The sequence below is a fragment of the Haliotis asinina genome, chromosome 2, assembly GCF_037392515.1.
Source record: "Haliotis asinina isolate JCU_RB_2024 chromosome 2, JCU_Hal_asi_v2, whole genome shotgun sequence".
Taxonomy (NCBI): domain Eukaryota; kingdom Metazoa; phylum Mollusca; class Gastropoda; order Lepetellida; family Haliotidae; genus Haliotis; species Haliotis asinina.
The window spans coordinates 17,147,223-17,161,587 of record NC_090281.1 but is presented as its reverse complement, the minus strand read 5'-3'; the positions used below and the strand labels follow the sequence as shown (position 1 = coordinate 17,161,587).

The window sequence follows — 14,365 nt, the reverse complement described above, 5'->3', positions numbered from 1 at the left end:
GATAATATTCAGGATAAATCTGGGATTCAAGCCCAAAATTACGGGATCCGAGCATATCAAAGTGTTATTGTTATTAATGTTTGGTCCATTATCGTAACCATAAAACCAAGTGTATAAAACTTTCAAGCAAAAATCAAAATATGAATAACATAAAGATAAATAAGTATAATCATCAGAGTTTCACAATGTTATTAGACAGTTAGCAAGATAATGTCAGCAATATCATACACAACATCATACAGGAACTGTATGATCATTAAGTCATTGTGAGCTGAGAATAAGCTAAATGTGTATTACAGAAATTTACCGAATATTTTTTTTCCATCTTGAAGTATACAATCAGATCATAGAGCTCCACGATTTAGCTGTAGCAAGCAATGAGATCTGATTTAAAAATAAAAAATTTGGAAGTACATTGCTATTCATGATTCAGTCTTCTTGAACAACTAAACTATTTTCAGTGAATAGCAGAACTACCAATATGCAATAATTTGGATTCATATTTACACCTTTATACACATGTGTACTTTTTATAAAGTACATATTTTAAACAAAAAATTCAGAAAACATAATAGTATCTCTGTTACAGATATCATTCCTTAAGTTTTCTCACAACAAAAAAGAGAATCTTGCCTCTTCTATAATCGCATCTCTGTAAAAAAAAAAAGCAACATATTCATATAACTGATTTGGTAGCATTATTCCTTTGCACACTGTCATTGAAGATCTGTAGAGATACAATAGCGTAGAAAAAGTCACTGACCTCGTGTTCATTGGAAACAAGTAAAAAACATGGTATTGTTCTCACACTATCATTAATGATAGGGGCTTGTGAAGAGATCATTTAATATTTTGATTGTCAGTAAACAGTATGAATATATGTCATTTGTTTCCTAATTTTGTATCCCCCTTTCCAAGATGACCTAAAACATAGTTCATTAAAATCAAATTAATATTACCAATTATTCAACCTGAAGCTTTTTTGCCTGAAAATGTCTTGTTCCAAATAGGTATGATGACCCTTCTATACTTTCTCTGACCATTCCACCCCTACAACAAATGATCAGCGATTTTTTATGGGAATAAGGTGTTGAAAGAAACAATATTCTACATGTTGGATGCATGTCACAACGTTGGCCCTCTGACGGTGGTCCTAATGGTTAGTTATTATTACATATTATGAATAACCATACACAACTATGTACAACTTCATATAAACCTCATCAGTTCAAGAATATCTGTACACAAATTTGCATTGAATAACTGACGGTTGATAAATATATTATTCCCCATCAACTTTTAACATGCAACATATATTAACTGTATGTTCCCTCTGAAACATGCTCAGCATTTGCCTCCAAGTGATCTTAACACTGTTTATGTTATGCAACCATTTAACAGAGCGACCTGAATGCTAACGACTATTTCAGAATTCAGGTCAACCCTTTGAGATACTAAACACTACAATACTATAAATATCCCAGTAATACTGTAACACTGTAATTATACAGTTGAATGAGCCTAAAGCAATCACTGCAAAAAATTGCAAGAGTGGTTCCATTGAATACCTATTGTGCGCCTATGGCTGTTCATTTGCAAACGGTTCATGCAGTAGTTTAAAGGTAAACTTGAATCCAATGGCAACTGAAAATAGCACAAGTAATTACAGACCTCTCATGATTCCAAGAATGCCTTGATGATGACATTGAGTTAATCATTCACTGAGAAGTGAAAACTTTGAGAAGACAGCTCAGCATTCAGATGTAACATAAGTCAGCTAAGTAAGCATGAGCTACATCGTTGTAACAGATCCGTGCCATAACCTTAAAGTCCCTTTTATCAGGTGGTGCTTTCAATATGATAACTGGGGATCTGAATTCCCCAGAATCCATTATCAGATTCTTCAGCTTTCATCACAATTACTGCAAAGTAAGCAACAGGTCCTGGAGCGATCCTTAAGTGATCCTGGCACGACTGCTGACAAAGAAACACACTTTGGAGCTTTCATCAAAACAACTGCTCAGTGAGTGAGATCCAAGAACAGTAGTGAAAACCATTACTGACTGCATTACCAAGGAGTACATTCATCATACCTCAGCATCATGAACAAGAGGTCCTAAGAACACAACAGTGCTAAGATCACAAAGAAACCATCACTAAGTAAATAGATGTTGCTTGTAGGACATGAGCAGTTTAGCAGAATCACTAGTACTGCTGTAAAATAATTTCATAGCAAAATAGGCATCTATGTCTATAATAAGTGTTCAAATATGGTGAAATACTCCACCCAATCTATGATACATGATGGAGCCGGTGTTGTCTATCCCCTAGCCAGGGACATCTCTCTTATATCACATTGCTCAAAGGCTGAAGATAAGCACACAATCTGAAGCTGATATATACACGTAATGTTTATCTTGCAATGACTAACTGGATGATGACTTGTTCATAGAAGTATTCAAAGGCTGTGCATACATGCTTGTCAATGTAAAACAAAGTGTTACACATACCAACACCGATGATAAAAACAGAGGAGGATGAGCTATCTACAGGATGAAACGGCAGAGTCGTGACACTGCGTACATTTTCGACTCTACCTGGACACACTAAGCAGGCTAACATAATACTGTAAATATGGTGTAATGGTGATCAGTGGACTCGCGACACAAAGTCTACATGCTGATGCCATTTAATGACACATCAATCCATTGTTTGTTCATAACCCTAGCACAATTTGACTAAGAATATTGAATATATTCAGGAAGTTCTTAATACATACTAATCTGGTAGCTGGAACTTGTATTCTTCTACTTGGACCACTTATATTAAAATTAGGTCAAATATCTGTAACTCAACTATTTGAACATATTACATCCGTACTTATCAAACATTCCACGTATAAGAGTGTAATACAGCGATAAACACATGGGTCTGAACTACAACTTGAGCAAAGCTGAATGGACACCAGGTATATTAAAGTAAGTACTGTCTGCTTCCTTCACTATCACACATATCTCAATAGAGCAGAAAATCCGTTGAGTCCGGTCAAAACATGAGCGATGAATGTGCAGTTTGTCACAAAAAATAAGTCTTTTCCCCTTTAGGGAAACTTTGCACCATATGAAGCTGTACATATTTCAAGTAACTTTAAAATCTGTTGTTAGGGTTATGATTATTCGTCGTCATCGGCAACATAAGCCAAGGGGAAGTAACCAATCTGAAACATAATCAAAAGATGAGGATTAGGAGAGATAACATAAGGATAGTTAATAAAACATCAACCGATGGTTCTTCGCATTTGAAAAACTTTTCTGTCCGATTTTAAAAAAGGCTATAGGCTTTCATTTTACTGATGATTGTTTCATATCAAAAACATTTGGGTAAGACTCTATTATTTTTTTATGCAAAACCATTCTAGTTACGTAACTCGTTCAGTTTGTAAACCATAAAAAAAAAAGTGTGTTGCAATGCATGAATTGCATAAAGTAGGCAAATTAATTTCTTGCCCAGTGTGCCAAAATGGCGTCCGTTTGCCTTGCTCTAATGAAGAATGTAACAGAAGACTTGAACCTATGAATTTAAGACTGTTGATGACCAGACTGAAGATGTGGAACAAACTGAGGATGCTTGAAATTTAACAGTCATGGCCTATTTCCCACCTGATGCACTCAAACATTTCTTGTTCAGATGTAAAACTTATATTTGCCTCAGCTGCATTTTGGTTTGAGAACACAGCGAGTTCTCACCTTGAGTGACCGTAAGTTCTGGCCCTTCCACCAGCCCTTGTCACTGCCATTCTTGCTGATGACTGCGATCCTGTCATTAGCCTTCAAGCTCACTTGTGTGGTCGATGTAGCTGCATAGTCGTATACGGCAATAGCGTACCCCAGAATTCTGTGATGAGCTGGAAGATATATTTAAAATTGCATTTTTTAACAGAGTTGATCAGTAGTTTTTGAGTACATAAAAAAAAAATTACATTTAATTCATTCCTTTGAACGTTCTGCGTAACATTAATATACATCCTACTTATTCTACTCCGCAGGATGTTAATTACCAGAAAGCACCTTAGCTCTTCGCAAAAATCATATATCACTCTTCATCTGTCTGTCATGCTTATATAATCTATTTTCAAATTATGGTATGTTTTTTCAAATGAAAGAACATGCTGCATGTCCATTGAAACCTTCTGATTGTTTATATCAGCTAGAGGGGATTTCAACTTCTTATATGATTTGACTTAGATTATATCCCTCTTGGGGCAAGGAGTTACTTTTATTAGGCGATTGTTAGTATAGTTTGTACACACAATAGTAATAGTAAACAGTGACTTTTGAAGTCAGTATGTTGCGTTATTGGACTGAATATGTTCATGGCAGACTACAGTAATCAGATCCGGACTAGAAATCATTGGCTGATAGCAGACTGAAGTCACAATCCCCATCAGCCAGCCCCAGTAGTTTAATGAGCAGGTAGTGCATGCAACCACTAGTCACTGTGGCCACACATCCTATGTCTTACTGTGGCTATCTTTCACAAATGTTACTGTGGCAATAGATCCTGTGAGTCACTGTGGCCACACATCCTATGTCTTACTGTGGCTATCTTTCACAAATGTTACTGTGGCAATAGATCCTGTGAGTCACTGTGGCCACACATCCTATGTCTTACTGTGGCTATCTTTCACAAATGTTACTGTGGCAATAGATCCTGTGAGTCACTGTGGCCACACATCCTATGTCTTACTGTGGCTATCTTTCACAAATGTTACTGTGGCAATAGATCCTGTGAATCACTGTGGCCACACAACCTGTCATACAGTGGCTATCTTCCACAAATGTCCTGAGACAACAGGTCTAATGTCACTGTGACTATACATCCCACGCCAGTTTGGCCAAAGATGACACTTTGATCACAGATGCCATGACTCCCTGACACAAAGATCCTCAGTGATAAATCTACAATTTTCAGTATTGGTGTCCTGGGACCTGCTCTGTTGAAATGTAACAGTCCTTTTGAAATTTCTGGGAGTCTCTCAAACTTTAGACGAAAAAAAAGGATCAAATAATCAAAACCAACAAAGAAGTAACTTTCTCTTTTCTGTGCCATGACACTGAGTTCTACGATTCTGAAGGTATGGATGGATCCTACGTTTATCAACGAAATTGCCAGCTGGTAAACCATTATTGCTACTATATATCATTCACCATTTGAAAGGTCCAATCCTACTGTTTATAAATATGAAATTTATCTTTTAACATACTAATAAAATAATACCACTGCAACTTACATAAGTTAACTTTACACAAACCATAAAGGAAGCACAAAACGAGGCGATTTTTTTTCATTTGTAATATGTCATAATATGCCCTAACTCTTAATTTTCCTTTTAATTCATTTTTACATAATCAGAAAATTATTACGAAGAGATATCTCAAGTAATATCCATTTCCTGATATTAGTGAATATCTGCTTAGTAACATGATATACCTCTGCTTTAAAGGTCACATGCAACGTAAAACACAACTTTGCAGATTCCTATACCTCTCGATATGCACTTACCGAAATAAATCATCAAAAATGCCAATTCAACCTATCGAGTTGAAAAAAAAAAGAGATGAAAAAAAAAAAGCCAGCGAAATCGGAGTTCAAACAATTCACTAAAAGGTGGTTTCAAAAGCTGTTCTGCGCTGCATCCATAACACAGACACAATGAATAGGTTCGCGGAGCTTGAAACAATATGTATGCCTGGGGTATGAGGTTGTGTGTAGTAGTCTAATCATGGTTGTGTACACAAACAAGTAAATAATCTACTCATTACATAAAAAAACTTGTTGATTGTGGTAAGCAGCCTCTGTCACAGAGAAAGCCCAATGTCTGGTTTATTGACTCCTATATGTCAGCCTGCCTGTCTGCTAAAGACAATATGCAATACACAGCTTCAATCATTGATCACATAAATTGATTTATGACTTGTGCACCCGAGTCCCGTCTCTGACACATTATGTAATTAGGCAGGTGTGATACCTGCACACATGACATGTTTTTATGTCTGTGGGTTGCAAACAAACTACATCCATTTTTCTCGAATGACTGGATCTGATGGAAACTGGTGCAAACTCTTGTCAGTTTCTAGTCCTGCTTTGTACTTGGACAAATGACAGTTTCAAGTAGTTCACCATCTCTACCAAGATGATTTTTTATTGGATCGAACGCAAATTCAGAGAACATGAATTTATAAAACCCAACATTTCTATATGCATTCTTTATGGATAACAACTTCCTCTTGTGTATATGATTTTGTTTGACAACGGTATATGAATCCACATACTGAAACGAAGCATCAAGTACAATAAAAGAAGTTGTTATCTATAAAGAATCTTACTTTCTTGTGACTCGCCATACTTCTAAAATGCCCATCAGCATATCAGCAATTGAACCAGGCAATCGGAAGCCATCATTACACTTGAATGCACACCCACCCATTATGACTGGGTTCGGTCTCTCAAGGGCTTCATGTCCAGGGAAGTAAGTCCAAGTACAAAATACTGTACGATTGTACGCTTATTATCTTTGTTTATTTGGGGTTTTTTACAAGCAGCAATGACATATGTCATGAATAAGTGATAATTGTGTTTTAATTGTTTGATTTTTTGTTGCATGTGACCTTTAACATGATTAACATGTGTAGCTATTCGTCCGATGGCGTGTCATTCAAAAGATCTGAACATCAATAGTCTTTCACTGTACCCTTGTCAAAAGTATTTTCGCAGATGTAAGAAGCTGTTTTATTGGATAAAGACTAATAATGGTTCTTTAGCCACAGTCTGCCATGAAGGCTGTGATTGGTCGAAATCATGCACATAACCTAAGACAGTCAATCATATTACTGCAATGGATACCATCCTCATAAACGAAAACTTCTAGATTCAGACTGAAATTTTGGGTAAAATCAAGGTATTCTGAACGTGTTACACAAAAAAGTCACCCCCTACATGCATATTATGTAACTTAGTGGATTTATCATTCTAGCTTTCGACCAGTGACAAAAATGCTTCATGCATATATTTTAGTGTTTATCAATCTATTCAAGTGCTAAGTTTGGGGTGACGTAAGCCGACATGTCTCTGAAATTACGTAACATGATCACTCATAAAAGATGGCAATAGTAAGTTATCGTGAATTTTTTAACTTTCATGAGTACTGAAATTTTGTCAGTTTGTTTAATTTCCACAAAACATCCATACTTTGCTGTTTGATAATTTTGATGTGGACCCACTGCTGAAGTACCTGTCCGAAAAAGCATATTAGTGAATATGAATGCATATACAGGACGCACATGTATAATATTTGTGCGTCCTTTCAAATTTTAATGTGTATATTACCTGGGATGCATGGGTAGATTATCCCTCCCTGGTTCCTACATGTCAGTTTGACCATAAATCCCATGTTAGACCGGATTTGGCATAAGCAGGGTTTTTCATTAAGTATAAACATAAGCATAAGTAGTAAGCAGTGCTAATTTCAGAAACCTGTGACGTTGGTGACAATTTCCCACATCATACATGATTACATTTTAAAGGCAGTTCAACCTTCCAGTCCAAGACTATACAATCCAGTGATTAACATCAATAAGAATGAAAGATGCCATGTGCGACAGTTAGTATTACGAGTCATCGTAACTTTAGAGTTGATCACATGATTACAATGATGTAGCACTATGAATGCTTCATTAATTAAATTGTAACAAAATGGTGCTCAGTATAAAGATAGTGGGGACCTATTTCATCCCTGAAAGCCCACAAGATGATATCCATTTTAAACTCACAGACACGGCATGCAAAATCAGCCCCACCTGGGTAACAGATACCTTGTTTAGTATGTGTGTAACAGAAACATCATCAGACTGCCATCATAGACAATCAATGGTAACTCTTGAACATGTCAACACAGGGCAAATCCAAGACATATGCTTACGTCATAGTACAACAAATGAATCTATATATAACTTGATTGGATGTTTAAACCGCAAAGTTTGTAGGCAGTTCAGTTTACTGACATAAACTAACCCCTCAGTGGATATAAAGTGATATCCTCATGACTCTGATCATCTAATTATGTTATAGACAGGAGTTGACAAACCAAATGTTAAGATCGATTATGTGTCTGGAAACGGAGCCTACACGTCAGCATTTATAACAGCAAGGACTATTGTATGAAACAACCTTAGGCCAGACCAGTTTTATTTCCTGTTGTACAGAGCCACTGGTTGAATTTTTTCAAGAATAAAAAAAAATTAGAATTAATTTTTCCAACTCAAAAAATACAATGCTAATGTTAATGTGACAAAAGTGTAATCAGTGTGAAACCTAAACTCACTCTACTTATCATTAACTGATGTAAACAAACCAAAAGCGTTAACATGGAAACTCATGTGGCTTTTTGTTTTGACTCATTATTTTTTTTAACCTTTTATCATTTTCTCACTTGCCCCTAGGATTTCTGAGAGCAAAAATCCATATAACAAGAAATAAAATTGGCCTGGTCTTAAGGCTAAAATTGCTGGATCCTTCAATTAGTGAAGACCAGTCCTAATTAATGATGAGATTGAACAGTTGATCAATAATGCTGTGTTTAGCAGTATTCTAGCTGTATGATGGCAGTCTGGAAATACTCAACCCTGGACCAGACAATCCCCTGACTGATATCATGAACATCTATGCACTTTGGATATGAGGATATTTCAAAAAGTCAGAGATCATGATGATCTAATACCATTAGTAGCCTCATATGACAAGCACTAAATGTTGAAGACCAAAAGAGACTGACCAACTGATCAAATTAGTAGCCTCATATGACAAGCCCTAAATGTTGAAGACCAAAAGAGACTGACCAACTGATAAAATTAGTAGCCTCATATGACAAGCACTATTTGCTGAAGGCCAAGAGAAACTGACCACCTGGCTTTATTAGTAGCCTCTTGTGACAAGCACTAATTGATGAACACTAATTCTAACCTGGATAAACTAACAGACTAATTCAAATCTTCCCAAATGCACAAGCTGAAGGTTGTAACAAGCGACGAGTAAACTGGTTTCATCTAAATGATCCAGAAGCTACCATATAGACATACCTCCTTCACTCTGGGCATTCCGGATGGGTAATCTGAGTGTTGTGTTGACATCAGGGAAACTGTCCCGCAATGAGTTCTGTTGGTAGTGGGAAACGAGTCTCTGCAGGTACAAGAGATCAACAAAATCAAAATAATGCTTAAGTGGTTCTAACACCAATGTGCGTGTATGTACGAGCAAGAGCATGTGTGTGTGTGCGGGAGAGAAAAAGTGAGTCAGCTACTTAGCGAGAGCGCAAGCTTGTGTGCATCTGGAAAACACTGAGATATTGTTTGAAACTTATAAAATATATTATTGTTCTTATTTGAGTAAAATGGGAAGAATGAGGAATTTTAATTGTGTTGTTCACAACATATCATTTTGATATGACCTGAAACAAAATAATATGAGATCTTTAATGAGGAAGTAACTAAGATCTGTTCTATAAAATCTACTTTGTACATACAAGAATATCATTGAAACTGTGTTTAACACTAGTAATGGAAGACTGCTTCCATGTAAACCACACCAAAGAAACAACAAAGCAACAATACCTGCAGGAGAAGAATGCCAATAAGATACTATTCATACAAATTTTACAAATTGTGTTATCAAAGCCAGACTGTATGAGGGTCTGTCTCCCCTTTCAAACTACATTAGTGCAACTATCTCAATAAATGTTTTCATAAATCAATCGGAAATAAATTTGTGAGAGAGGACTGTAGGCTAAATATTTCTATGACAAGATTGTGTTTTTGTCACAGAACACACAAAGAAACTCACTGGAACTGAATCGAAGTAGCGCCCTTCTGCCAAGAAGTACTTGGATTCAGCATTCTGGTTCACCTTGATGTGCCTTACTGCATTGGCGTACCTGGCAGGTGAGAGAGGCATTAATAGCAGAACTGATGGAATAACTATAAGGTCAACATACAATGGTTTAAAAACATAAAAAATTAAGTAAATCTAGACAAACACTACAACAAATATTAAACACACCTGATGCAAACATACTACACTTAACATCTATATATTTGCTAAAAATATTCAGCTTAAGCTGTTCTTACCACAATTTTGGTCATGTCACTAGGACTGTACACCTTACAATACAATTGTACTATGGGCCATGTGGCCTAAAACATAGAAATTAACAATATTCCAGCCATATCTTGGCTGCCTGTAAACAGTCAAGTCTTGGCCAAAGAACAAGTGGTTGCTACTAGGAACACAAATTCTCAGTACAATGATACATATTCTGGTCACACATGAGTAAAAGGCCCTCTGTGGAGATTTCTTGTGACAATCATTTATTTTCTGAAATGATATGAGCACAAAAGAAATATGAAGTTAAACTTCATAATCTGATGATTAGGGATGCCTGTTGAGGTGGAAACAACTATTGACGACATACCACTGCAATAATAATGATAATACAACATAAAAAAACACAAGTAACATTCTATTGACCAGTTCAGAACAGTTAGTTGACACTTACTTAATACTGAGAGAGTATGCTCCCAAGCGTATTCTGCTGATGGACTTGCGGATGAGGAAGGTTCCATCTGGACACTGGTCAAGCATGGCCTGGGCTGCATCTCGGTCCATCTCGTCCACATACCTACACATAATTACTCATGCATTCAACATGCACCTACTCCAATGGATATATAACCATGTGTGATATAGATATGCCCATGACTTGTGGATATAGAAATGCTCAAGTTTCATGGAGCAAATGTAGACCTAAACTTTAGTCAGCAATATTCAATTCACACTGATCATTACTGCATTGAAAATAGGCATCAAATTCCATCTCTACTTCAGCATGAGGCTGCACATATATCATGTCCAGTAGAGAAGGTAAGCCCATGTTTGTTAGGGTGATCACTTGTCAAATGACGACACTGAGGTTTTATCCAACAGCTGTGTGCTTGTTTGTCATTTTATACCACACTCAGCAATATTGCAGCTATATGACGATGGGTTGCAGTGGTTGGGTGTTTTGCTGTTCAACGCCAGATTCAGCAAGATTCCTGCTATATGTCAGCGGTCTATAATAATCCAATCTGGACCAGACAATCAAGTGAGCATTGATATACGCCATGAAAATGCAATGACATGTGTGAACCAAGTCACCCAGCCTGTACTTATGACAAAATGACAACCCAGAGACTAATGATGTGATCAATGCACAGTGACACTGGTTATCACCAAGTTCATTTGGTCACCTGTTGTGACAGGCATGGGCTGCCGATGATCAGCTTGAAGATTTTGTAACAGGTAATAGATTAATAAAATGGACAGTCCCACCACTGGTAGTTATGAAATGAAAGTCAAAACCAAAGGTAAGTCCAGCACTATTTCAGCACCCCCATGCAGAATCAGATTATAATCAACAATTATGCATGCCAACATAGTACACTCACTAACTGGGATAACACTGTGGAAAACATTCCAACAGAAGAGAACATGTAGATTATTGTCAGTTAGTAAAACACTCGCAAGACAGGTCCACAAAAAAGTACTTGATTTCTCCAGTTTGCTTTCCTTCTGATCGAAGTAATGATACATGCAGTCTAGTCCACATCGTCAGACGTTGATTTACACATATTTTATTCATTAAGAAAGAGATTGGGCACAAGTTATACAACTTAGAAAAGCCCTCTCCCAAAGGAGAGCCTCACGAAGGCTGGGCCAGATAATCCAGTGATTGGTATTGCGAGATAGGAAAAAGCAGGGCAGAAGGAATTGCCTCTTACAACCAGCATATGGTATGAGGGACCCACTCTAACCAAGAATAAGCAACTGCTTATTCAGCAAGTACAGCATTCAAGTGCTGAGCTTACTTACAATAGCAGATCCTTCTTGGCCACCTAATTTGACTTAATTAGGTTGTCTTTCCAAGCATGTATGAAGCATTATAACTTTTACCTTCATCTATTTTAGATGATTTAGTATCAGAAAGTATTACATTAACATATTTTACACCACTGTAAGAATAGAATGAATTCCACTTGTACATAACAGGTATTATCAAATTCAACAGATTTCCCATACAAATGAAAGGCACTGTGTTATTAGGAAGTATATCCCTAACAAACTTGCAACAATGTTATTTCACAAAGAATTCATTGTATAAATTTCAGTCACAACGATTTTGAAGTATTTATTTACTTCCCGGTGAAATAAATCACTTACAGTTTCTTAATACACTTTTCAGCTTGAGTGTTTTAAAATCATTTTGGTTTGGCAATTTGGCATTAGTTGCGACTGCCTAATCGATAGACTAGCTCTGGTTGAGTAACAACATACCATGGTTTTTCTTTGAGTTCAGTGACATTAACATAGGAATGTGTGGAGTTGGCAGAAGATGGTGCGGATGGTGTGTCTGATAGCTGTGGACTGGAGGACTTATTGGGAAACGTCACGTCCAAGTACGAGTCTTTCCGCTGAAATACACACAATCAAAATACAAACAAAATAGTTGACGTGTTAGAAGTAGAATGTAAGCTGTTTCTCTGTCCTTGGTTCAGAAATATACATTTGCAGTTTCACATATCTGGTGTCTTTGTACATTATTGGGAACATGCTGTAATAATGAATCCAGATGCTACTTTTACTACAATTTTTCATAATTTAGGACTTAAAGTGAAAAGAAAAAGAAAACACTGAGACAACTAGCCTCAAAATGGATTCTAGCATCAGTATCAGCAGAATGTACTGTCTCAGAAGACTATTAACCAGAGCCTGCTATACCAAGGAAAATTTTACTGGACTCTGGGTAAGGTCTCAAATCACTGACTTGATCAGATGCTAGTGAGGTAGAAACTATTTTAGATATCGTAAGTTCCACTAGGTGAGTCTAGAAAACAGTATTTGAAGGCAATTGTGTCTCCCTGGATATTAAATGTCATTCTAAGTATTATTCAGAAATGTCCAGGAAGCATACCATACGAAGACAATAACTGCCAAATTTCTATCATTTTCAAAAAAGACAACATTTGCTGGATTAAATATGTTTCACTGCCTGTGACAGTAAGATATTTCTGAACCCTGGATACTATAGTTCACAGCAACCTGGCATTCCAAATAAACAAACACAATCTCTGGGAGGAACAGAAGGGGCAATCCATGCCAAACAAACTAAAATTCTCAACCTGAAGAAAAACAAAATGATGCGGTTATTGCCACCAACTCATACACGAGTTTCAAACTGACAACATTACACAGACCTCTCCAATAGTAATATATTCCAGTGGCATTATGAAACCAAATCCAAACTTCTCTGGAAATACTTACAGAACAAGAACTGGAAGTGATCATGAATATTTGGAGATATTTACTTATAAAAAATAACAAATTTCTTAAAATACCACCAAAATAATCATGATCACAAACCTGTTTCATTCATATCAGAGTAGTTGATTTAGAATGATTTACTGAATAAAAGGTGAAGTGCTATTTTGTGTTTTCATCCAGTATGTCTGTTTCAATGTGTCAGTAAGAATCCCATGCTAATTGTCAACTACACACTAGGAGAGCCAACATAGTCCAGCCCTTCCTACCAAGGACACACGAAGAAGTGGCGCTGTGGGGGACCATTGTTGAATTCCCGCACCACCCTGGCCTGGTTGGAGACAACTCGGGGGACAGGGTTCTCATACTGAGGTAGCTGTTGGGGAAACAACATCTCAACATCAGTTTTGCAACAGGTACTATAGCAATAGGTCCTTGAATGGCATTTAGAAGAAATATACATAAAAGAGAGAATGTATGGAAGTCAATACAAAGTTTTTGAATATATCCTTACTCATTATAACCAGAGCATAATCCTATATACCATGATGAAGGGGTGAGGAAATACTCTAAAATGTCCCCTTGGTTATAGAATAGAGCACTGACGTACATAAATTCTCTCCTTTTCAAAACGTGCTGGGCAGTACAGTAAGACTTTTGTATGACATCAGATAATGACAGCATATTACAAAATGAGACAACACCAGGAACACAACAAAATCAAAGACTCTGTAGCTCACCTGTTCCTTAACATGATACAATCTCTTTCACTTTTGGCAAAAATAGTCTTCCAGTCAGTAAACAAAAACAAGAACTGTATAGAACTGCTCTGTATCATTTTCAGAAGTATGGGGCTGTAACTAGGATCTAATCACATGTTGGTCTGGTAAACCAGAATCAAAGTCATCAGGTGCAGTACCATCTATCTCAGGCCTACCAAACAAACAGTGAACACATC

At 36.7% G+C, this 14,365-nt stretch overlaps 1 protein-coding gene across 4 annotated transcripts in view; it reads right to left on the bottom strand.

The window, feature by feature from the left end:
- Window positions 1-313: 313 nt before the first annotated feature.
- LOC137273323 (proto-oncogene vav-like) overlaps window positions 314-14,365 on the bottom strand; it is a 64,835-nt gene continuing 50,783 nt past the window's right edge. For all 4 annotated transcript variants that reach the window (XM_067805907.1, XM_067805909.1, XM_067805908.1 and 1 more), the window contains 6 exons: window positions 12,424-12,560; window positions 10,607-10,729; window positions 9,895-9,985; window positions 9,135-9,234; window positions 3,747-3,904; window positions 314-3,217 (listed from right to left, as the gene is read on the bottom strand). In XM_067805907.1, coding sequence (XP_067662008.1) covers window positions 3,173-3,217; window positions 3,747-3,904; window positions 9,135-9,234; window positions 9,895-9,985; window positions 10,607-10,729; window positions 12,424-12,560 — 654 coding nt within the window. In that variant the 3' untranslated portion in view covers window positions 314-3,172. The remainder of the gene's footprint in view (window positions 3,218-3,746; window positions 3,905-9,134; window positions 9,235-9,894; window positions 9,986-10,606; window positions 10,730-12,423; window positions 12,561-14,365) is intronic.